Source organism: Trachurus japonicus, chromosome 3 (assembly GCF_045865225.1).
Source record: "Trachurus japonicus isolate A0001 chromosome 3, Traja_1.0".
Taxonomy (NCBI): domain Eukaryota; kingdom Metazoa; phylum Chordata; class Actinopteri; order Carangiformes; family Carangidae; genus Trachurus; species Trachurus japonicus.
The window spans coordinates 36,198,515-36,223,556 of NC_140909.1; the positions used below are offsets into that span (position 1 = coordinate 36,198,515).

Consider the following 25,042-nt stretch of genomic DNA (forward strand, 5'->3'; position numbering starts at 1 on the left):
TCTGAGGTATCAGGAAATGAGGGAGAAGAGAGGGAAAATTACATACAACACAGTCTCCATGGTCAAAAATCAGAGTGTCTTCATATAAGGAAGTAAAAAAAATAAAGCCTCATCTTGGGGAGGATATTATATTCCATGAGTCCCTGTATGTCATATCCTTTAGCCTCTTATGTGCCCACATTTTTATTTGAAAGATTAGAGCCTGAAGCAGAATCATGGGAAAACATGTTAAATTAAATCTTTAAATGTCCAAAACGGGCAAATGTAGTGCTTTATGTTGTGATAGGTCATCGTTCAGCAGCATGTTCAGTAAGAAAAGATGTTTTGAAGAAATATGCTGACAGTTGTTAAAATCAGTCCTGCTGCCACCGATGAGGCCTGTTGCGGTGCTGCGGGAGGAGAGAGCAGAGGGCACAGAGTTACATTCACAGCTCACTCTGTGTGTGTTTGTCCAAGGACATTTTAAACTTTAAAAGGTGACGGACATTAAAAATACGACAACGAAACTTGAATCAATAATGACATTATGAAAAAATGAAACAGCTTAAGGGAATCTGTGAATTATGGAAATAAAAGTTGACCCTGAAATGCTCATTTTTAATTTGCCTATTGGTTGCTGTGGGGCTGCAGACATTTATTTAGTTTTTGTGCCCTAACGAGCTCTGTTGTTAAAAAAGATTAATATCAAACATTATGTGAGCCAGTGCTCATTATTTTCCCTTCAAAATAAAACAAGAATTAAAGAAAAGTTGAAATATAAAGAAATGCTTGCGCCTGCAGATAATCTTTACAAGCTTAAATTAACCTTGCAGTAAATAACAGATCAGTTGACTGACCTTTTCAGAATTATAACTACTACCTACAACACAAAGCAATGGAGGTTTGTGGGAAAAATAACTCTTTACCGTGTGAGATGGTGGTGTCCGTGGTGGTGGTCGTATTCTGAACACCTGCAATGTTTATAAGAGAAGTAGTGGTAGTAGTGGTAGTTGTTGTAGATGATGTTGTAGGTGTAGGTGTAACTGTAGGTGATGGAGGATCAGTGACGATAAGGCTTATAGGTTTGGAGCGGATGGTGTAGCTTTTGGTGAACACGCTGTTGATCAGCATTCTGGGACTAATGGAGCGGGTGCACAGGTCAGGACACTTCTGAGAAGGCATGGTGGCTACGCACAGATTGACTGTGCACTGGACATACATCTGCAGAACACAAAATAATTTGATTGATTTGAGTTAGTAGTGTGGACAGACATCTCCAAAACATTTCATAGCATTTAAACACTATGGAACTTGAAACACTGTAGGACTCCACATGGTTATGTTGATGAAGGGGAATGTCATTCATTTTATAGATCTTAAACAAAATATTCTGGTTGCTTTATGGGCCATTCAAAGTTATTATTACAATTACATGCACATCACAAATAGTGTTTTTCACTCAAAACCACAAAAATGTATTTATGCAAACAGAGGAAAAATCAAGGAACTGCCAAAGTCAGCACCCATAATGAACATAATATGAAATTTCATGGAAATCCACCAAGCACTTAAACTTACATTTGAGTTCCCAAATGGGCACTTTCTGCTCAAAGAGAGTAGTCACTGCATACGTCTAAATGTAAAATTGATTTTCTGCTTGGGACATTTTGAAAAAAAATACAAAGGAGAAGAGAGCAACAAAATGCTTTGTTAGTGTTGTGTGAGAGTACAGACCATAGATCCTTCGTGCTCCAATTTACTCAAATCAAGGCGGTAAACTTTGGAGTTTTTTTGTGTTGAAATGATCTCAAATGTGGCGTTGGAAGTCGCACACCTGAAGTAGAGAGGATGAGAGAACTATTGGCACTGGTTCATATTATGCATTTTAAATCCACTGTTGATGTCTGCAGCCAAATTTGGTTTTATTCATACTATTTCATACAATATTGGTCTTTTTCATAAAAAGTTAACACAGGAGATAAGTAGATTGACACACTAACCCTCGATCCATAATGGGTCTGCTCTCAGCAAAGTCCTCCGTCTCAGATTCAATGCAGCGGCTCACCAACAGCTCGGCTCGATCCACGCTGCAGTTGGACATCACATGGAGGTCCAGCTGTCTGATCCTGGACCCAACGTCCCTGATGGGGGAGCTGCGGTTAGAGGACCTGGCTGAGGGGCTGTTGGCCTCTGATGGTGATGCCACCGATCGACGCGCTCGTTCTTCTGGCAGGAAGATGGTGCGCAGCGTGGGAGTGCGTGTGAACTCTGCCAGCGGTCCCTCCCCAGGGAGGTGAAACTCTATCCAGAAGGTAACCTCACCAAAGGTCTGCCTCTCCGTGGGCATGGTGATCTCGTACTGCGGCCCCCCGATCTGGACTCCAGGGATGCGGCAGGCCAGAGGGAGGACGAGGGAGGGCTGGCGGCTGATCATAGTGTAGGGACGCACACTTTGCAAGGTATTGGTATAAACAAGCTCAGTGCCAGAGTGCTGGAAAACAAGACAGGATGAGGAGGTTACATCTTTTTACTGTCCATATTCAGATTTCAGGTTATTTGATGAACAAATCCAACACATTTCTACAGCATTGGGAGACAGATTTATGATTTTCCATGTCCAGGATGTGATGGTTGACATCTGGCAGTAAAATATTAAAGGCTACTCTTTTTTTTTTCTTCATCAACTTCAAAAAAACTTTATCCAGTTAAATGGAGATTGCAACTCGCAGACAGACATTGTCCCTGCTGAGCTGCAACAATTTTCCTTCGTTTATTTTCAGACTTTTTTAGCCAGAATGATTTTTGTTTTGTTGTAATTTCTTTTCTTTTTTTTAAATTATCATATTTTGGAAATATTTAAAATATTTAAAATATTATATTTGGAAAGGCACATTTCCATCACATACATTAATTACAGTCTTAGTCATTCAAGGACATAGATAAAGATGGTTGCAGGAAGTCCATGTGATTTTGTCTATATTGCCCTTTTGGACTTTTATTTTTCGGACTATTAAAGGCTACTCTTATGTGATTTGAAAGAAACCGCAACATATTGGTTCAGCCTCTCAAATGTGACACAATTTGAGTTTTTTCTGTCCATATTATACATTATATTTTCCTATGGTGTCAGGTTATCTAATTAACAAATGGCCTCTCGGAAATTTTTATCGCCATGTTTTCTTCTGATTTTGTATTTATTTACTTTAAGTTGGCCAAAGAATTGATTAATTGACATAAATCAATAAATTGTTGAATAATAAATTCCTGAATAATAAAAAGCATCATCGGTTGCAGCACTATTTGTAGCACTTTTCATAGTACTTTTCAGACCTCAGGCTAAAAAAAGGCTGCACTGTCCTGTTCATATGGATGTTAACACCACCAAACGTCACTAAAAACCGACACTAGTCAGCATTCGGTGCAATAAAGACCCAGAACAGGTGTGTGAGTGTGTTACCACAGTCTTGGTGCCGCAGCTGTTGAGGGAGATGTGAGCAGTCAGGTGTGTGTTGTTGTAGACGACAGGACAGGTGGGGCTGTTGAGCTGCAGTTCTTCCAAGTTGATGTTGCTCAGGGAGGTGACAGGGAGCACCAGACTCATCGCTGTGCTGTCACACTTCAGCTCTGCAGGCACACACCAGCACATTCTTATGATTCTTCTGCACTAATGCAGACACAATTAGCCCACTCGAACACGCAACACTTGAATGCAACAAAGTTTGACATTTTCCAAACCTGTTCCAGCAGGAAGAGTCCGAATTTCCCCTGAGAGAACATAAAAGAAAGACGCGTTTTAATAGTAGATAGACAGTATACTGTTTTCAGACAATCTTTGCTATGAGTTTAGTAGTGGTGTATTGCAAGCTACAGTACAGCATTACTGAAATTCTTATGAAAGTCTTACTTTGGTACAGCCACACGCATCTGGGCTCTGACTGTAAACTGGAAATGCAGGAAGTACAGATCAGATCTCGGTTCAAGATAAGAACACTTGGCAGGCAGGTGGAGCAAGTGTGTGTGTGTGAATAATATATTGTAATGAACTAATACTGTGATCACAGTCGATTATAGCTTTCCCCAAATTATTGTAATTAATTAATCTTTTTGATAATGTGAGACATTCACAGTGAAAACAGATTTGAGGTACTTCATTAGAGTTTACCTCCAGTTTACGCTGCATATTTATTGTACGTAATTTCATAAATTTTCACTTCTAAGTAAAACTAAAATTCTTTCTTTAAAAAGTTACAGGTAAGTGTGAGTGACACACACATTTTTAAAAAATATATAAACTCCAGGGCTGGTTAGTGGGAGATTTTAGTACATTAACACCACCACTATACTTGTACAGTATAATACATACAGTGGCTTCAGAAAGTATCCCTAATGTTCTATTCTACATATTCCTTCACCCTGTGCAAACTGATTGTCTTGGAGATTTGTTTTTCGATGGATTCACTAAGTGTATGACCCACAGCAGAGTGTGAATCATCTACCTCTTGGTATTTGCAGCAAAGCAGATGGGTAAAAGGCGGGTCAGTTTGTTTTCGGAGTGGACCCAGGCCATGGTCATCACTGACAGGGGGCCAACTGATTTGAAGCCAGTCCTGTAGAGTTCAGGCGGACCAACCACTGCCATCTCAGAAACACTGCAAATGTAGAGAGAAACCTTTCATTTCTGTTTTCAGAGCTCCATATGAAAAGGCTCTGAACACCCTGGTAAAACCAGAGTGGTCATTTTAATTAATGTGCCTGATTGTGATGCGTTCACGCAATGTCAGAATGGGATGAAACATAGACAACACTTTAGATTTACACATTGAGGTGCTCACGGTCATTCCAAGGAGGCTATCCTTCCTCCAATTAGCTTGTTTTGTTGTGTTGCATAACGAGCTGCAGCGATTAGTCAGAAAGAAGAAACTATGAAACTATTTTATCTGGTCACGGCTTCTCAGTTATGAATGTTGTGTGGTTTCTGTAGTCTTGTAGCTGTTAACTCAGTGATTTCAAACAGGACACGGTAATAAGTACACACTATTCAGCATTAGTTAAGCATTAATAAATACGGAATTCTTGATTTATAATGTATGAATTCTCATTAGTAGTTTATAAATACAGTTAGTGCTCATCAATGATGAGTAAAACATTTTTCACTGTGTTTATAAACTACATACTAATGAGTATTCATGTGTTATAAACGATGAATTCAGTATTTAATGCTTAAAGGGATGGTTCAACATTTTGGCATTTTGGTGTACAAGTTGTGACGTGAACATTCACACACCACGCTATGAGATAATAACGGAACATTACGAGACAGAGTTGTTTTCGAGGCAAATGTAGAGTCTGCTTGTCGAAAATCTGCCCCCGACAGGAACTCACATCAGCGGTTTTGCATGAATTTACCTCTAAAACAACTCTGTCTCGTAACATTCTGTTATTATCTCATAGCGTGGTGAATGTGCAGGTCACAACTTGTCCACAAGAGTGTTTTGGAGTTGTTGGATTGTGTATTTGATGAGTTTGATGAGGGAAACCAAGAAATCCCATTAGCCTCTGTAGCATAGCTCTGAGCAGCTCACGGCTCTGCTCCGCCGTTCTAAAAATAGCTTACACCGACAATTAAAGGTAACTTGTTGTATAACTATTTTCTAATGTGTGAGAGACAGAAATGGTTTCAGGTGGCATGAAATGGCTCTACAGGACACACCTCTCCAGCTGTGACACGAAGTTGACGTCGAATTTCACCTCCTGGTACGGCAGGACAAACAGCGTGGAGTCCTCGTTGGGCGTGTCACCTGTTGCCACGGGTTCATCACTGCAGCTGGAAGCTGACTGCTCCACTGGAGGGAAGGAGAACAGAGAGAAGCCATCAAAAGAAGGACTAACATGGGACACAACTTAAAACTCAAAATATTCTTTAAAAATTCTTTAAAAGAGGCATTTAAATTCAGGCATTAAAATTTGTAAAAATTATGCTCTGCTATGACTATTTTTTGATTAAAATAGCTTTCCCACAAAAAACATGTCTATTTCTCCCTCATTGAAAAATGCTGGCTCTATGAATATTCATGAGTATGCAAATGCATGATGACTTGCGCCCGCCTGGTCTCTCGCATTCAAGGCGGCAATAAACGAGATGCAAAAAAAACCAATGGGATTGGTTGCTAGGGATTCTGACATATCAAACCCGACTGGGTGCTGAAGAACTGAATCCAACTTTTTCAGACTCTGGCTTTGAAACTGCATTTTCAAATCTAAAATGCTCAGTTATAGCTGCATTAGCGACTTCACTGCTGAAATGTCTTGTAGCAGAATCCAAACACTCCATTGACGTGAATAATTTCAAAAACTCAATTTCTGGTTTAGGGGGTCTTAAACTATGCTGGTTTAAAGGGATAGTTCACCCAAAATTCAAATTTCACTCATTATCTACTCACCCTCATGTCGACTAAGAGCTGGGAGAATTTTCAGAGTCCTCTGTCCCTTCTCTGAGTTACGGGGGGGTCCGCGCAGCAGTATTTGTCCATATAATGGTTGTCAGTGGATACCAACTTTCTTTGTCCAAAAAGACACACCAAAAAATATCCAAATACCTCCATACTGCTCGTCTGTAATGTCCCTCTTGTATTGAAGCCCCAACATGAGAAATTGTTCCGGACACAGGAAGAGCCGTGAACTGAGACACTGGGAGCTTCCACTACAAACAAGCTTAAAACATATACTTATTTAATTTTTTTCGGAACAATTTCTCACGTTGGGGCTTCAATACAAGAGGGACATTACAGACGAGCAGTATGGAGGTATTTGGATGTTTTTTGGTGTGTCTTTTTGAACAAAGAAAGTTGGTATCCATTGACAACCATTATATGGACAAATACTGCTGCACGGACCCCTCCATAACTCAGAGAAGGAACGGAGGACAGCTCTTAGTTGACATGAGGTAGATAATGAGTGAAATTTGAATTTTGGGTGAACTATCCCTTTAAGTTAGTAGTAGGTCTACGTGTTTACTCCATGGTCATTAATGGCATAGAAAGACTCACCAGACAGAGAGAGGTGCACAGGAACAGAGCTGAGCGGTGTGTTGTCTCTGGTGTGGATGGCTCTGGGCACAGGGATCAGGTCCTCGGCCATCAGGTAGATATAATACTGCCCTGCTGGTGCTTTCCCAGTGAATGTCAGCATACATTTATCCTGGTAAAAGAGTTCAGCCAAACAGAACATGCTCTGTGAGTTATTCAGAATAACTGGACAGCCAAGCTGCTACTGATTTTTTTTTTTTTTTTACGTTCCATAGTACCTACAGGGCCGAGCAGCCTCGGCTACCGAGATGAAATATTGAGTGGTGACTTGTTATTTAGGTGCTGGAATCCTTCAAAGTGATATTGCCAAATAGGAAGTCGGCTGGCAGAAGTAGGCCTACGTGTTCAAGAAATGATGTTTATTACTAAAATATTGGCAAAGAGGTGAAAAATGAAGCCTTGGATGTTCAACAAAAAAATAACTGAAGCCATAACAACAAAAAGCACTGCAGCCTCACAGCGAGCTGACACCTACTCTCCTGCTATTGACCACAGAACTACATCTCACCTCCTCCTCCTCCTTACTCAACTAAAACATACAGTACCTCCTGGTCAGGAAAGCACATAGGTCAGCTTCAAATACAGAACACCACACAACACTGTCACTGTTCACAATAACACAAGGTGTACAAACCTTAACCCAAAGCCTCTTCCTACAGAACAATTTTATGCATCTCCCCACATCCTAATGATGCAAAACCTCTCTGAACGTGCAGCTAATCTCCTTTCTCTAACCTTCACGGAGCAACTGAAAACATACGAAGTGAGCTGACACCAAACCTGTGAACAAATAGGAACCACATCCTACAGCCATAAGTAAATAGACTGCGGCCACTGAAGGATTTTCACAATGCTACATTCAACTTCACTCATTTACATACTGATGGATGAACCGTTAGGGGACATTTAGGGTTTATAGTGTTTTTGCCCACAGACATAACAAACAGACAGGAGCCAGGGATCAAACCACCAACTCTGTGATTGGTCCCTCAATGCCATCTCCAATGTCTTGAATGCTTGATATGTATAAAGATTATATAATATACTGGCTAACTTTGCTAACTTGCTCTTGTCAGTGAAATTGTAAACCTTGTCTTGGAAGAAAAATGGGTACACTGCAGTCTCTTAAGGTAAGCTATTTAAGGCCCCTATTATTTTTAAGTTCCCTGGAGCAAGTTTCTATTTTGCTCTGACAGTTACATCTTGGTTGTTTTGCTATTTACTTTGAAAACAGTGACAGGAAAGTTTTGATTATGTATCCACCACATATTCACTTGAGGAACAGAATATAAATTCATATTATCCAGTGGTGGAAACTACATTCACCCAAGTTTTCTGATTAGATCTAGTTTGAGGTCTTTAACACTGACTGTATTTTAAACAGTTTATAGTTGTTGAACTGAGCTGAAACGTAATACTTAAATTAAAAAGGTGGTTCTTTCTCTCTCCATGTAGTTTCCCTTCATTATTGGTGTGCAAAGAATCTTTGGCTGCAGAGGACCCGACCATGTTGCCCAGGAAAAGAAGGCTGCATTTGAAATGAGACCGTGTGGTCGCATCAGTGTGACACAATCAGTCTTCAAATGCAGCCTCAGAAGAATGCAGCCTCTGAATTAGGACACAGATATAGACTCACTGAACAGCTAATTAGGAACACCACCTGATGATTCATGCAATTAGTCAAAAAGCCAATTATGTGGCAGAAGTGAGGGGCATAAAATCATGCAGATTCAGGCAAAGAGCTTCAGTAAATGTTCACAAAAAACATCAGAATAAAGAAAGATGTGTGTTGGTGCCAGTTCCTGTGTTTGTGGAAGGTGCTGATGTCCTGTTGTTTCTTTCACAGACAATGGGTAATACCGATCGCGGTCTTAATGCCACACAGCCTATTCTTGCCGACCATTTCCGGCTATGATTCACCATCTTCTAATGGCTCCTTCCAATACAATAATACTCCAGTGTCATCAAGCAAAAGTTTTCTCAAACATGTGGTGTGAACAAAAGTAAAACTTCAGTGCCTGTCACCAGATAGAGATAGACAGATAGATAGGACAGGTATGTGGTGGAACAGGAGACTGGCACTATAGTATGTTCCTTATAAAGTGCTTGGCAAATCTACTTCTACTGTACCATGCTAAAGAGGAAATAAATTACATTTTCACATTATTTTGCAAATCAAAATTCTATAGATAAATCGATCATATTGATAATATGTTCAAGAAGTACAGAGCTTTACATGAATAGTTCAAATGAACTCCTTAATTACCTGCAACTATACTGTTCATAAGGACACAATTGAGCAATGACAATGTTATAATGATATGAATAATGCTATTAAGATACAATATTTGACAATATTGCAAGATGGATATGTTAATCTTTTTCAATAAGGTACATAAAAGTGAAGTTAATGAGCCTGCAGTAATGGTGGCTTTACTTGAGTAAAAGATCTGAGTCCCCCCCCCCCCCCCGAATTCTATTTCTAGTATTAATCAGATTGTCTAGTCTAAACGTTTTCCCTATGACTCATAAAAGATACAATAAAGTAACAACAGTCATCTTTTTAAATATAAAAACATTATTTAAATGGACAAGAAAGTTTTGTGGCCACAGATTTTTAATTTAGATACTTCTTGCAGTATCTAAATTAATTTTGTATTATCATGTGGTTAGCTCGAAGAAATACTGAAGTTGGACTGACCTCATCCAGCTCTATGAAGGAGTGCTGCGCGCAGCTGAGACACTCTCCTTGGTCGGGCCGGGCAAAGCGGCATCGCACCCTGTCTCCATCCAGGTCTTTCACAGACAGATGGAAGTGGTGAGGACAGTTCACACGAGCCCTGATCCCATAATACAACAAGCGTCAACAACAACAAAGGGACTCCTGTCAATTGGTTGTTTTTCAGAAATAGTTCAACACATAAATCCATGACTGGTTTCATATTTTGAGAGGTATGTGGTAATCTGTGATCTTTAGAGGTGTGTGAAGGCAGGTTTTGTTATTTCTACACAAAACCAGGCACTTATGTGTTGTCTATTCCTGTTCCTATCAGGATAAGTAATATTTACTGTGTGAGTAGTGAGTAACTATTTTCAAAAAGTTTTTGGACTTTGGCTAGAGTTGTGTGTGTGTGTACGTGTGTGTGATTATGCATGTGTATATTACCTCAATGGAGGAGGGAGAGCAACAAAAGCAGGGTGATTGAGTCTCCCACTGTTTTGCCGAACCTTTGGTCCTGTCTTCATCGATACAAAAAACTCTGTGTTGGACCTGAACATTGAGGTAAAACAAATCAGAACATATTAGAATTAGAGTAGCTCAGTTTTAGGTAGCCTGATTCAAATCATCACATTAAATATGAAGCAAATAACAAACTAGATCATGATAGAAGACAAATATTAAGTAGGACAGAGACAGAGACTGGAGCTTTGAGGACTTGTTGCACATGTGGCACACAGTGCATTTGACCTAAATTCAGGGTTGTGCTAAACATCATGCAAAACAAATCACAGCACCAAATAAAGTGACACAAAATGCATGAAAGTATAAAACTTTCCTTCTCACAAACGTGAGGAATGATCTTAATCCTCAGTCTTATAACATTAACAATACAAGCATGTAGAGTGAGAATAATAAGAAATTCTTGTGAAGAAGAAAAGAGGTGTGTGTTCTTTATTTTATCACACATTGATTTTATTAATATTACTTAGAGAAATATTCCTAAGACGTGTTTCAACTGTTAAAAGTAACATTAAAGTCAAATTTGCAATCTTCACAACCATGAGTTAGATTGTGTCAAAGTGTGATTCACAGCAAAGTCTTTGAATAGCAGAGTGTTAATGAATTTCAACTCCACACAGTGTAGGTTTCATTCATACCCTAAACTGATGGAGGCGTTGTAATTACTGGGGACAGTTTTCTGCCACTGGCGGACACACCAGCCCGGGTTGGGGAGGGTGCCTTCGAAAGGTAAAGAGGTGGGGTGGACCAGACAGTCCTCCCCTGCAGCGCACAGTCCAGACAAAGGTGGACAGGGACTGGGAGCCATGGCGATGAAATGTGCCCGTACCTGCAAGAAGCAAAGTTAACAACATGACATACTGCCCAGTGTTTTATGTTCCAGTGACTTTTACAACTGAGCAGAGTGAACTGAGCTGAGGGTGGAGAACCTGCAGGGGGAGCTGTGTCTGTCTGAACTCATCAATACATCACACACACCTGCAGCTGGTATTGTCCAAACCACAAAGAATTTCAAATAGACCCTCAGTTTGTTTATAATGATCTGTTAATATAAAATATTTATTTCATCATATAAATCAACATGAATCATTTAAACTGCCCCATATTAGAAAAGTAAGGGTTTGTACTAAGGGATATTATATTGTGAACTGCTGTGGCCACTCTTGCTCATATGAATGGATTTGATAACAATTCAATTATTAACTAGTACATTGAAGTAATAAATAATAATTGCAATATGAAAGGTGCACAATTTATTATTCTGAATTAAATCAATAAAATATTTAGAGTTAGTAGTGCCAACACCATAAGCCTCTTGCTACAGCCTGTACTGTACATACTTTAAATGGTTTTAGGATAAAAGTTGATACAAGTAAGTCATAGAAATAAAGGGACACTTTTGTTTTTAAGAAAAACTTATATCTTCTTCATTTATCAATGAATCCCAGTAGTAAGGTAGTTTTAGGGAATATAATATTTATAAAGATGCCGAGACTCATTCAATTAAATTTTCAGCAGTTTGTATTAGTTTATGACTTTGCTTCAGGTTCCCCAAAAATAATTGATAACAGAAATGCAAGAATTGAAATGTGTAATAATGTGTCTGCCAGTGCTGCAGAGTTTGGACTCGAGCACCGTGGCTACGATGAAGAGAAACACTTCCCACCGTCGTCCCTCCATCAGTGTCCAAGGGCACGACGTGCACTGTCATTCCCAGAGAGGAGGCTCCACAGGCCGGGCCCAGCAGCAGCAGCAGAGCCAGGCCCTGCACCAGGAGGCCCAGGGGGAATCTGTGCAACATCTCAGCTCCTCCCCAGTCACACAGGATGTCTCAGCCTAGAAGAGACACAGAGACAGAGAGGTGAATCAGTCAGGGCTCATTATACTATGTTTAAGTTCAGTGCACAATGTGATCTAAGACCTGCAGAGGATAATGAACGTTGACACTTTCTGACAAGTGCTGGCAGTCTGTGGGAGACGGCGGGGTGACTGAGGAGGTGAAGGCTGAAATGAAGGAAGTGGCACCTCTCTGATTCATGGTATGTGATATTATACTGTAAGTTGTGTGAATATGAAAAGGTTATGTCAGCATGAAAAGATAATAAACGTATTTTTCAATAAACTGAACAATGGGATTTATATCCACACATATACCTTCAGTCATGGCAGATGCATTAAGTTTTAAAGCTCCTCTTGATGTGTACCACCAGAGAAAACATCAGTAGGCAGACAGTATTAGAGAAAACAACACACAATATAAAGAAATATACAGATCTCACATAAAACTACATGCTGCTGTTGCCGTGGTATATGAAGGGAGAGTGACATGAACTGCAAATCTCATCACATTATTATCATAATCATTTGAATCTGGACAACAGAGCAAGTATGAGAGTATTTAAGTATTCATTCAAATTAGCTTCTGTAGAGAATGAAATATTCCTGAGCTGTTTGTAATGTAACAAAGACTGAAATTGTTCTTAGCATCTCTCTATAAATGTAATTTATCCACTTTAAGAACAAAAACAGTTACAGTTTACTGTACGTGTTAACTCCAGGTTAAATTTTACTTTCTTTTTCTGTTTGCTTGTTGGTTTTGTCTTGTATCAACAGTTCAGTGAATGACCAGTGGAGAGGCTGGTCATTCATGTTTATTTCTTTTTAAAGTCATTTTATTCCCTGCTGTGGTAAATGGAGACAGCTGAATCATCTCTGTTAATAATCTGGACTGAACTCATTGGTGGTTGTGAGTTAAATGTCTGTATTTCAGTCAGTTGACACCAGTTCTGTTATTTTCTCATCTTTAGACTCTCGACAACATCCTGACAGGACGATCCTTACAGAAAATACACACTAATGCTTGTGCATGTGTTTCTCTGTTGCTTCTTTATAGCATTAACCAAAACTTTACGTGTTTTGGATCAGTCAAGAGCCACAACTATAGTTTTGTTATTATGGGACTGAACAGCCCGTATCTTTGACTTCAGTTTTCTAAAACAGGTTCAAAACTGGAACTTAAACATTTCAGGCTGATTGTTGAACCTGCCAAGCTTTCGACAAAACACTTGAGGATTAAGGTACTTGTTCTTGACACTGATTGGATTCTTTAAAGTTGTGCAACATAATTTAAAAGAAATACCATATCATTATGTTTTGCTTTTGTGAAAGCGAAAAATGAAAATCCTCTACTTAGCTCTTGTTCTGTTTAAAGGTTTCTTTGGTGAAAGCATTTCAGTATATGACCACTAATTAAACGCTTAAAATGTATATTTGTTGCTCAGTTACGATCAAAAAGGTGTAATTCTTCCTGTCTTTCTTTTAATATTAGTCTTCTCAAACATATAAGCACTGAAATGAGCCCAGAGTCTTAAAAGATTTCTAATACAGAAGAAAACGAATCCATTACCTTGAGCCACCGGCCACAAAGGTTTCAAAGTCCAAGCTAACGTGGTCTGGAACATGTACTAGAGTCGGCGTCCTGTTCCTCTGTGTTGTTCTTAGACATGGAGGTGGAGTTCAGCTGCATTTGGGTAAAGGAAGAATGGAGTTGAACTGGCTCAACAGCACACTAAATGAGGCAAGACAATAGGTGCACATCAGGAGGACGGCTTTGTCAAACTAATAATAAAACCTCAATGGTAGAACTACATAACATTCAAAATCCCTCGCACGGCTGCTTTGACACCTGATATAACTCACTGATCTGTGGGCAAAGAAGGAGAAAATAAAACATCCAAACACAACAGTAAAGGCTGAGACGTTTATTTATTGAAAGAACAAAATGTAATATTCTGAGGAATGATGGTACAATCATCATTATTCGCCAAAGTGTGTAGCAAAACTGTGGTCCCTTCCTGCCAAAAAAAGAGCTCATGGTCCTTTCCAGCAGTCACATGATTACTACCCCATAGAGACTAGGCCAAGACGTCTCTTCTGGTCTGGGTGTTCAATTTTGTTCCTTTATGGTCAAGTTTCTAGTAAATATTAAGACTATTTTACAGTAACTCCACACCCACACAACATTAGCATTAATCACCATTTATGTTTGGTCAGAAAACAGAATCAGTGCCAGCCGAGGAGAGGAAAGGTGTCCGTTCAGGTCCCTGGAGTTTGGTCAGATGGTCAGATGAGGAGGGGGAAGGCATTCTGGTGCTTTGGACCTTCTATCAGGTAGCTGGGGGACAAAGGAGGCAGCCTCCGAACTCTGTACTTCCTGTCAATGCCAGAGCTGCCCCGTTACTTGCCGTTCTTCACATTGAGCATCTTCTCCTGCAATTAAACAACAGAGGCAGAAGAGTCAGCATGCAAAGCTTGGCAAACACATTGATTACCGGTAACTTTTTTTTTTTTAACTTGTTGTTCTAATGATATATCACTTCTTTACACCACAGTAGCTGGTTATATTTATCTGACTTTTTTACTAAGTCCTTTACTCTTTCTATGCACTTGTCGCTTTTTTTCTTCATATTCTAATATACAGTAAGTGCAATCGATTGACGGATCACTGCAATACAATAATCCATGTTATACTCCATTCGTACAAAGTACCTTTCCATGTGTAATGTGTTGATCTTGTTTGTCTTGTATGTCTCCTATTGTCATTTTTACTTATTATGAATTGCAGCTAGCAGTGCTGTTGTCCCAGATACATTTCCCTTTGGGGACAATAAAGTATATCCTGATCCTGATCCTGAATATCTCTGTCCTGGCTGCGAGGAGACAGAGTGTCATTAGTGTGAGTCCACACAAAGAAATATGTGCATTTTTTTCCCCCAGAGAAGAATATTCGTCTCTTACTTTGATCATGGTCTCCAGCTTTATGGCGTCGGCAGCAAACTTGCGGATTCCATCAGAGAGTTTCTCCACGGCCATGCGGTCCTCGTTGTGCTGCCAGCGGAAGCTCTTCTCATCCAGGTGGATCTTCTCCAGATCACAGGCCTTGGCTGCAAAAACAAAGCCATCAAGGTCAATGTAGAAAAATGTGGAAGGCTTTTAGATGGTTTTATTCTTGTTTTGCTCAAACGAGAGCAGATATCTTGGAATCAATTCACACAAATATTTCATTCTGTCTGCACACATCTAAAGTTGTGTTCTCTGCTCTGGGGGAAACTTTATTTACCACTGCTCACAGTATAGGGAAGACGTACACAAAGTGCACTTTATCTGATATTGGCTTCATTTAAGTGGCTTAAAAAAATGTTTTTACAGATTGCAGCTCATCACCGTGCCTGCGCTCCCAGCTGCCTCGCCAAATTGGCAGCTCACTGATCTGAAGCTGCTGCACCGACTATAGATAAGGACCTGACACGACCCCACATCAAATAACCCTCTCCTTTTACTTGAACATAGATGATGATGTGCCATCCTTTGCCAAGTCTGTGTCTTTCAATATTTTTGCAATAACAAGAAGCATCTGAGCCTCTTGAGAACCTGCCAAAAAAACTAACAATCATTCTTTGACAGAAGAATGAAGTACATCGATTCATTACTTCGCATCAATACAAGCTTCAGAACAGCCTGTGCAGAGAGGCTGGACTCTCTCTCCCTTCACAAACACAAGTGTATTCATTATGAACCGACTGGGTGCCAAAACCTTCCGTGTGACTGGAATGATCTGTAACTTCTTCACTTTTTACGTCTCTAGTTAACTAGATGTCCATGCATGAATGAAGACGGAGCTGGCAACGCTACCTAGGGAAGCTGTACTCTGCGTAAAGGTTTTGAGTCACAGTACCTTTCTCCACGGTGAGCATCTCTGTGAGGCTGCTGTGATCCTGGCTGAGCTCAGCCAGCAGCCCGGGGGAGATGGTGAGCAGGTCGCAGCCGGTCAGGGCCTTCACCTGTCCCGTGTTTCTGAAGGAGGCGCCCATCACCACGGTGCTGTAGCCATACTTCTTGTAGTAGTTGTAAATCTTGGTCACACTCAGGACACCTGGGGAATTCAAAGGTAACAGGTAACCTTGTTACACATGTGGCAGGTGTCCACTTGGCTTTGCTGATGTTTTTAAATAGCTGTGTGTTTTCTATGCACGTCTATTGTGTCTTTCAATAAAAAGCACACCGAGTTTTCTTGTAATGACATTTCCTACACAAATAAGAGTTGGCATTATTTGACAGCTGAGTGAATGTTTTGCTCGAAGGCTCTGAAAATCCTATGGCTCAGCTGATTGGATCCTACATGCATACACGCATACACTGCTTTTCTATTTTGAAGCGCGTTCAGCTCCTGTCAATTAAATTTAGGATTGAATCCTTCACAAAATCACACGGTTTGTTCTGCTTCTAAACAATAATCTGATACGATCTTCAAAGATCTTGGTGACACAGTTATGTTAATTTGTCTTATGCAAGGCTCTGCTGTACAGCTCATCACCACCACATTCACACACACACAGCAGGGGGTTCAGTCTTTATTACCTGGGTCTTCGTGCGGCTCGTAGCTTTTGCGGTCTGTGTTCTCCTTGTACCAGTCAAGGATGCGTCCGACGAAGGGGGAGATGAGTGTCACCTTTGCCTCGGCGCAGGCCACGGCCTGAGCAAACGAGAACAGCAGGGTCATGTTGCAGTGAACGCCGTGCTTCTCCTCAAGCTCCCTACACAGAGACAAAAATATTAATTTAAACAAATCAAACATATAAACATGCAATATTCCTTGTGTATAGGCCACTTCATTTCATTTAGTTTCTGAGGTGCATATGGGCGGGGATAAAGGGGACGGCTGACGCAGCTCGAGAGTAGGCACAGCTGATATCTATGATTGCACTGAATACTTTTTTTGTTCTGAATCAGCGGGAGCGTCACGCCACACCTTTCGATCGTGAGTTAAACATTTTGAGATGTAAAGAATTGTATGAAATAAAAGAAATGACTGAAGACAGAAGCAATGCCTTTTTTGGTTTGTGGACACGCATTGAAGGTCAGCCTCCCGCTGACTAGTGTCACCTAATTTGCTTTGAAGGTGCCACTACAATAAATCGAAAGGTAATGTGAAGATTGGCTGATGCATTGAATTGAAATCCATTGGATCAAACGTGCCATAAGAGTGAAAGCCGTGATTTCTGCCTCCGCAATAAATTAAATAAATGATTTGACTATGAAACATGATGGATGAAAACGCTGGCGATACTGGCCTCGCGGAAAAAGGCGAGGATGATAAGTTGTATCATGACATCGGTGCAAGGAGGACAAAGTTAAGGCAGCTCACCTTAAAATCAAACCAGATCGAGGATCTGTTGGGAAAGGGAGCGGACTATCGAGGCATAATGATAAAGATGGAGGATTTCAACGCTGTGTTTGAGACGTTCAAAGATCTTAACAAATCCGTTCAACAACGTTTAAATGCGGAGGAGCTGCGCACTGACCAGGAGGAATGGTAAATGATGAACTTCAGTCTTATAATAACCTATAAATAACACTGTTTAAAGGGATAGTTCAACATTTTGGCAAATTGACCCATTGCCATAATCCCTACAGTCTCAGCCAGGAGTAGGTTCATTACCTTTTATTGTCGGTGCAAGCTATTTTTTGAATGGCGGAGCAGAGCCGCAAGCTGCTCAGAGCTACGCTACGGAGGCTCATGGGATTTCTTGGTTTCCCTCATCAACTCAAATACACAATCCAACAACTCCTCGCTCTGGTGGACAAGTTGTGACCTGCACGTTCACCACGCTATGAGATAATAACAGAACGTTACGAGATGGAGCTGTTTTTGAGGTAAATTCATGCAAAACCGCTGATGTGTGTTCCTGTCGAGGGCAGTTTTACGGAGTACGCAGTCTCTTCATTTGCCTCGAAAACAACCTTATTGGATTGTGTATTTGATGAGGGAAACTAATGAGGGTAAACAGTGCTGAAAGAATCTTTTTTTTGTTTCATGGTTGACTTGCACCGATCAGCGATAACATTAAAACAGGTAACGCTTTATTTTATGTGCAGCAGCACCACCGCCATTGTATGGAGGGAAAAAAAAGAAACCGTGTGTCTTCACCTCAGTCAAGGTAAGACCAGAACTGCTTCACATTCGAGAGAGGAAACGTCATAAAAGGCTTAAAACAATAAGTTAATATAGACATTACTAAAGCTAAGTAAGCGTAGCAGATGCCGTGCTGAAATTATTTACTCACTTGCCGGCCTGAATCCCTTCCCACGTCGATGACAGCTTGATGAGCACACGATCCTTGCTGATGCCTGCCTCCTCGTACAGAGCGATGAACCGGAGGGCCTTGGCAACCATTTCATCTTTATCGAAAGATAATCTGTTGGGTGAAACAACACACATTATGCAGCGGCTCGGATTTGGCAGCCATGCTGAATTATTTTGCTTTCTTCAAGCTAAATTGCAATGATTTATTGGGGCGCCTGTGGCTCAGCAGGTAGAGTGGGTTTATTAATCACTAGAGTGGCTTGATCCCCAGATACTCCTGTCTACATGTCCTGCAGCAGCAAATTGAACTCCAATTGCTCCTGATAATTAGGCCGGCATCTTCCGTGCTAGCTTTATTTGAGTGTGTAAATAGATGGATGAGAGGCAAAGTGCAAAGGGATGTATGAAGCCAGGCCTATTCTACTGCAAAGTAGTTAACAGAATTATTGTTATTATTAGAAATATTGTTATATTGTAGAAGGAGAAATTTAAAAAGTGATTACATAACCAGTTGTGAGTATATAACTAATTACATTACAAGAGTTACTTTTAAAATGTTGCATGACTGAAAAACTGACTGTACTGGAGGTATATATAATATATAAATATAAACATATATAAAAAAGTGTTACATGACTAACAGACACAGTTTAAGTTGCTCTGACTCTACTGTGTCATTTTGAAAAGTTCAAGACACTTAAGATGCTTCCTGCCATAATCATCATCATCATCTAGTGACATGTTCTGTTCACCCACCTGGCATCCACCTCGGTGGAAACTCTGCCTGGCACCTTCTTGAGGATCTCAAGCCCGAAAGACACAAACAGCTTGTCCATGGTGTTGGATACCTGCTCCTCTTCAGTCCTGAACAGAGGAGGAGACATTATGAAGCTGGGTAGCTCAGTGTCTGAGATATGCTCATTAAAAAAGACATTGTGTGTTAACATTATAATAGCCTAATATTTTTAAAGCTGCACTCCTCAACTTCCACTTATTCAAATGACAGCAAATGTCTTAGGTACACAATTAGTAAGGTAGTCCCAAACACAATCAGCATTTCTTCAAAAATCAGAGTTTGAATTGAAGGATTATATTCATTTAAATGCACATTTAACAACATTATATTCAACAGCTTGCTCTGAATTAAGGAACTTAGTCAAGACATTGCATGAAGACAGAGGGATTGTGTCCTGTGCAACATCTGCAAAACCACATGAAATGTTCTCTTTCTGTTGACACACATCGGTGCTGTTTCTATCCCAGTTTGACCTTTAGCGTAATCCAACACTTCACACTTAAAAGCCTCTTACCCGCCTTTGGCGATGCCGAATTTAATGGCCTGGTCCAGCAGAGTCTGGTAGGCTGGCATCTTGGCAGCAGCCAGGATGAGAGATGGGTTAGTGGTGGCATCCTGAGGCTTGTACTCGTCAATGGCTGCAAAATGGGAGGACAACAAAGACAAGTCAAATACACATTATTGCTTTTCCAATACTTGAGTTGGCAATTTGTTGTAATCTCATTAAGGCCAGGATCTGTTCTTTTAGCCATTTAATTTGGGAAAATATGGAAAGGGAGTTGGACAGCAGTGGCATTAAGATGATATATTAGTGCTGCTGATCCTCTGGAGTCTACGACGTATAGGGTAAAGGGAAAGAACCTGTCTTCTAATTTTAGTCTAGGAAAAAAGTTACATTTCTTTCAAATCACACATGGCCATTTAGCACAAGAGCCTCATGCTGTCAAATCTGTAATCTGTACATTGGACCTTTTAGCCTACATGATTAGTTAAAGAACCAGAATCAGACAAAACTCTGTCCTGTCCACGTACAGCACATTTCTGCTGTCAGACAGAAACAGCGCCATCTGCTGTTTGGATGTATTGCTGTGCCAGTTATAATTCAGAGACTGATGAATGTCAGTGTTTCTTCTTGTCACATATAGGCCTAAACACAGAAAATAATAGAAAAGAATACACAGTTTAAGGTAAGATGTGATTTTTGATAGTCTTTACAAAATTTTGACTATAAGTTTCTGTGAATTATTAGACTGTAAAACTAAAGTTTTGACAAAAGCTGCAAACAGTCACAAAGCTTGTACGAGTCCTTTACATGACAGAACTGTGTAGAGCTGGCTCTGATCATCCTGGTGTAGTTTACCAAAATATCCTGCAGATTTTAATTCAATATGCATGAGCTGCACGGCCTTTTCACGGGGTGCTTTTTGTGTGAGCACTCAATTGTAGCCATCAAGTCCAGCGGGTGTTGCCAGCTCTTCAACCTACTAACAAAGCGTGTGTCTGTTCTGGGCCCAGTTATTTCTCACACCCCCTCCAAAAAAAAAAAATCGGATCCTTTTATGGGTCAGTGGGTGTGGAATGAATACTTGTGATCAACAGTTCAAGAACACACTCCATAGATGGGGTGGGGGGTAGTTTAGAGAGGGCTCTCCAGGGTTTTAGAGCCATTACAAATTGTGCATTGAGGCCAACACACAATTACCGCAAATAACTAGATTATACTAGACAAGTTGGTGGTCATGTGATTGTGATGTTTGCTGGTGCACCAGGCTCCTGCTCCAAGCATGTGGGACAACATCTGATTAACCTCAAAGTAAGGAATAGGAGCTTTTTCCAGACTTGGCAAAGGAAGGCACATCACCACCAGCATGTTAAAGTGAAAGTGAGGAGAGGATTATTTGATGTGGGTTGTGTTAGTGGACAGAAAGACTGTTTTCTATACACATTTTGTACAACACGAAATCCAACTTCATAAATATGAGAAACTTACATAATTACAAAGCACCGAACCTGGGGGGATAGAGCCTTTTCCATTGCTGCCCCCTCCCTCTGGAACTCACTCCCCAAACCCATCTGTATCTGCACACACCTCCTTTACCTTTTTTAATTAGCTTTTAATGTATAATTTTGTGTGTTTTATACTGTTTTTATTGTATTTCACTCTCACTTTGGCTCTATTTTATGATTTGTAAAGTGTAAAGTGTCTTTGAGCATTTGTAAATGCTCTTACAAATAAAATATTATTATAATTAAACAAAAATCAGGCGGTCAGATAACTACCTTTATCCAAATGTGATTTTTGTGCAGACAAGCAGCATCTGACCTACTGAGATATGATATCCCCTCCTAAGGAACTTTGCTTAAACATGCATCTTTTTTGTGCAGACTAATTATTTACTAAGTAGCCTTGTGCAAACTTTCACAAGACAAGTGCCCCATGAGCCCCCCCCTCTGTCACTGTCAGTCTATTCCTGAGAAGCTTTTTCCCCACTTACAAAGTGAGGCAAGGCTGTGCTGTAACTGTTACATCATGTTTGACCACTTCATTGCATTATGGACGCGAAACAGAAGTGCTGCAGCTGATTAGCACATGTCTAAACTTGCAACAAGTGAACCATTTGCAACGTTACACCGTTCATGTCTAACCTGAATATCATGTACGTTTGTCAAGTCCTCAAGGAAGTAAAACTAAAAGCCCTGTGGATCTCGAGTGACCAGTATTATCAGAAAATCTGCATAATGTCGTTGACTTGTCACCAACAGTGAAAGCAGATGTATTTACCATGACTGAGAGATGCTGAGATAAAACTATTGTGTGGTGTGACAGCCACTGTTAATGTAGAGGGGATTATGATGTGAATAAGTGTCAACTGCCTGCTGGCTGATTCTGTTTGTGTTGTCGCTGCACTGGATTGTACATCTGCAATGTGTCAGTTATTCTTTACATACTGGAAGAGACGTCAGCACTGACAAAGGCAGCATCTTCAATTTGCTTACTGTTTATATTTGTCCTAATCTCCTCAGTCATGAGTGAAGTACTTTATCACACTATTTTTTTGTGAAAGATACCAATTAATGTGATTGCCTTATCTGCCTGAGCAAGAAGAAAAAACCTAAACATAATGAATCTACATAATGATTACTTGATACTAAATTTAATTGGTTTGAAACTTTGTTAATTACTTTTTTCATCTAACTGATTAATCACATTGTAATTTCAGCACTGTTGGACAGCACTAAATTTTACAGCAGGTGTTTATCTGTCCAACCACTCTATACATGATTGGTGTCATTTGTTTTTGAATAGTGCCGTGATGCAAACAGCATGCTAGTATGTAAAATAAAAACATTACTGCAAAGCTACACCTTCAAATAGGAAGCAGTTATTTTGACACTCAAATAATCAACCTGTAACTTTTTTTTTTAATCAAAAAGACACATATTTGATGGTTCAGTCTTTCTAAATGACACAATTAGATGTTTTTCCTTGCTCTAAATGACAGCTTGAATTTTGGATTATTGCACAAGGACTATTTGGGGGGGGGGGTTGTTCTCACAATTCAAAGACAAAATGAATAATCAATCAAGAAATTATTAGGTGGACTAACTGAAAAATGTATAATCACTTCTGGCTGTGTAATCATTAGTGGGCTAATGCAAAGCCCCACTACTCCTGCTGTGTAATAAGAGCACCATTTACCAGCTGTCACGCCTGGCTACACTCACAAACCAGTTCTGTCATGTCATCCTGAGTCTGCAACCTGTGCAGGAGGAACTGTGTGCGCTTTGCATCACACCGCATCAGTATTACTGCACATGGTTCCTCATTCAGCCCAATTGACTAACATGACCTTTTCCTCTATGGCATGACGGGGACAAACAAGGAAGGAAATTACATTATTTCTACAGTACTGTGCTCACTTAGCCCTGCCACCATATCAGCCACAGTTTCACCACCAACACACTGCTCAATAGACGTAGTCGATTTCTAGCTGTGTCATCTGTGAGGCTGATAAGAGACTAAAGTAAACAAAATACTTCTCGCGTTAGTTGCTTGTGCGGCTAACGTAAAGTAGCAACTGTTTCTAAATTAGGCTGCGTTAATAACAAGTAATCGGATTATCAGATTGCTACATTTTGGGGTTAAAAACTAAACGTCAAACCTCCTATGAGCTGGCTAGCTCGTCATTTAGCTGCCTAACGCCGACATGAGTGAGACTGGCGCTAACATTAAACCGATAGTGCCGAGTTATCAAGCTAACCGGCTAACATTAGCATGTAATTAAAACTGCGCTCGTTACCGTTGAAGTCCCCCGTGTCCGCCACCACCACGGTGTGCTTCTTCAGCTGGTTCAGCGCTGACTCCATTTTTCTCCGTTTGTCTGGTGACACACTGGACATAGTGAGCAGAGACTGAGACCCTTTTATACACAGAAAACACGTGAGAGCAGGCGGAATGTCAGCGGGACGGGAGCGCGCAGCACAGCAGGAAGAAGGCGACGGGAGCGCGCAGCTAACAACATGAGGGCTTAAGATAAACCCAGGAGCCAAACTCCTGCAGGTACAGTAAAGGAGTTAAGGTGGAGTGACTAATGGGAAATTATGTTGAGGAAATGATACCGACAGGGAAATAATGAGGCAATATACACGACATTTACCGTAAATATAATGAGAACACAGGGCAAATTATAGTGTGATTTAAACCACATATTGTTTTTATTCCATAGACATGTTATGATAGTGGACAGAGAAGAGGACCGCAGAGGCTGCATATTAATTAAAGCTGGACTAGAGGGGCCATTTTCTGAAAATGCACTGCTCCGACCTTCTCACATTAAGTGTAGGCTACATTTACAATGCAGAACGTTTTGCTGTAGTAGCCTATTTAATATTTAATTTTACTTATAGCCTATTAGCCGTTTTTCTGTAGGCTATATAGCCTATATTATGTGTGATCTGATTAGATTAAGTGACAGTGCAGCTCTGTTACAAATCAGACATATCTCTTTCAACAAAGTAACAAAACAGGAATTCAAATCTTAAATATCAAATCTCTAAACATTGTAGTCATAACTTATCTGTGGCTTGGTTATAGTTGTTATAATGTAGACTAGACTAAGTATAGGCATAATTAATATTCTAGGTAACATGGATTGAGTCATGAAACAGTTCTTTCAGGAAGACTAAATAGTGGCTATGTGACTTGTGCGTTTTGTTCTCTCTTCAAGGAAGTAGTTTGTTGAGAACAATGGTGTAAAAAAAAAAAGCTTAGTGTTTGAGTTTTTTGATGCAGTCTAATAACAAGGGTTTTCCTGCTTATATCCTAACATTTATTGCACATTGCTGGAAAGGCAAAAAATATCTTATTTATTCTGAGAAAACAAAAAAAAAACTAACAAAGCAGACAGGCTCATAGAGGAAGAGGCCACCAAGTACCAGGAACTGGTTCAACAATAAAGGAACAATGGGTGGCATTACTGGATATTTCCTATTGAGGTTGGCTGCAGAGGTTTCCCAGCGCAGTCTGTGTGGAAGATGGCTGAAAGCAAAAGTCAGTGAAGCTGTTAGTATCTCACAGTAGGTTCAGTCATTTTTGTGAGCCCAGTGATTGAGGGACTTGTTAGTACAGCTACGTTTATTGGAGAAATTAAACTGGAATGTTTCACCTGCTATGCAATAACATTTAAATTACACAGTAAATTGCACAACATTACATGAAATTAGTAATATGCAAAAAAATGTAATTACACAAAGACCGCAGTCTGCTCAGCATATTACCAGGTGCCATTGCATTATGG

General features: G+C 40.2%; 2 protein-coding genes across 2 annotated transcripts; both read right to left on the minus strand.

The window, feature by feature from the left end:
- Positions 1 to 160: 160 nt before the first annotated feature.
- On the minus strand, positions 161 to 13,823 carry LOC146990326 (uncharacterized). Its single transcript, XM_085771850.1, has 15 exons — positions 13,712 to 13,823; positions 11,972 to 12,141; positions 10,944 to 11,134; positions 10,231 to 10,335; positions 9,766 to 9,904; positions 7,026 to 7,176; positions 5,690 to 5,822; positions 4,476 to 4,628; positions 3,884 to 3,921; positions 3,715 to 3,744; positions 3,437 to 3,603; positions 1,980 to 2,470; positions 1,714 to 1,813; positions 906 to 1,200; positions 161 to 389 (listed from the first exon to the last, which is right to left on the minus strand). The coding sequence occupies exons 2-15, from the start codon at positions 12,104 to 12,106 to the stop codon at positions 307 to 309; spliced, it is 2,211 nt and encodes a 736-aa protein (XP_085627976.1). The 5' UTR covers positions 12,107 to 12,141; positions 13,712 to 13,823; the 3' UTR covers positions 161 to 306.
- A 228-nt stretch (positions 13,824 to 14,051) lies between these two features.
- Positions 14,052 to 23,723, minus strand: taldo1 (transaldolase 1). The gene is made up of 8 exons (XM_085771762.1): positions 23,546 to 23,723; positions 19,759 to 19,882; positions 19,205 to 19,312; positions 18,429 to 18,560; positions 16,723 to 16,898; positions 16,040 to 16,237; positions 15,103 to 15,248; positions 14,052 to 14,574 (listed from the first exon to the last, which is right to left on the minus strand). Exons 1-8 carry the CDS (start codon positions 23,643 to 23,645, stop codon positions 14,542 to 14,544), a joined length of 1,017 nt encoding a protein of 338 aa, XP_085627888.1. The 5' UTR covers positions 23,646 to 23,723; the 3' UTR covers positions 14,052 to 14,541.
- Between the last annotated feature and the right edge of the window lie 1,319 nt (positions 23,724 to 25,042).

Coding starts and splice junctions, on each gene's coding strand:
- LOC146990326 (XM_085771850.1), bottom strand. CDS start 12,106: ATGTTGCACAGATTCCCCCTGGGCCTCCTGGTGCAGGGCCTGGCTCTG. Junction 5,823..7,025: donor TGTGCACCTCTCTCTGTCTG/GTGAGTCTTTCT, acceptor CCTTCCCTCCAG/TGGAGCAGTCAGCTTCCAGC. Junction 4,629..5,689: donor TTCGTGTCACAGCTGGAGAG/GTGTGTCCTGTA, acceptor CTACATTTGCAG/TGTTTCTGAGATGGCAGTGG.
- taldo1 (XM_085771762.1), bottom strand. CDS start 23,645: ATGTCCAGTGTGTCACCAGACAAACGGAGAAAAATGGAGTCAGCGCTG. Junction 16,899..18,428: donor GAAGGGATTCAGGCCGGCAA/GTGAGTAAATAA, acceptor GTCTCTGTGTAG/GGAGCTTGAGGAGAAGCACG. Junction 14,575..15,102: donor AGCTGGAGACCATGATCAAA/GTAAGAGACGAA, acceptor GTTTAATTGCAG/GAGAAGATGCTCAATGTGAA.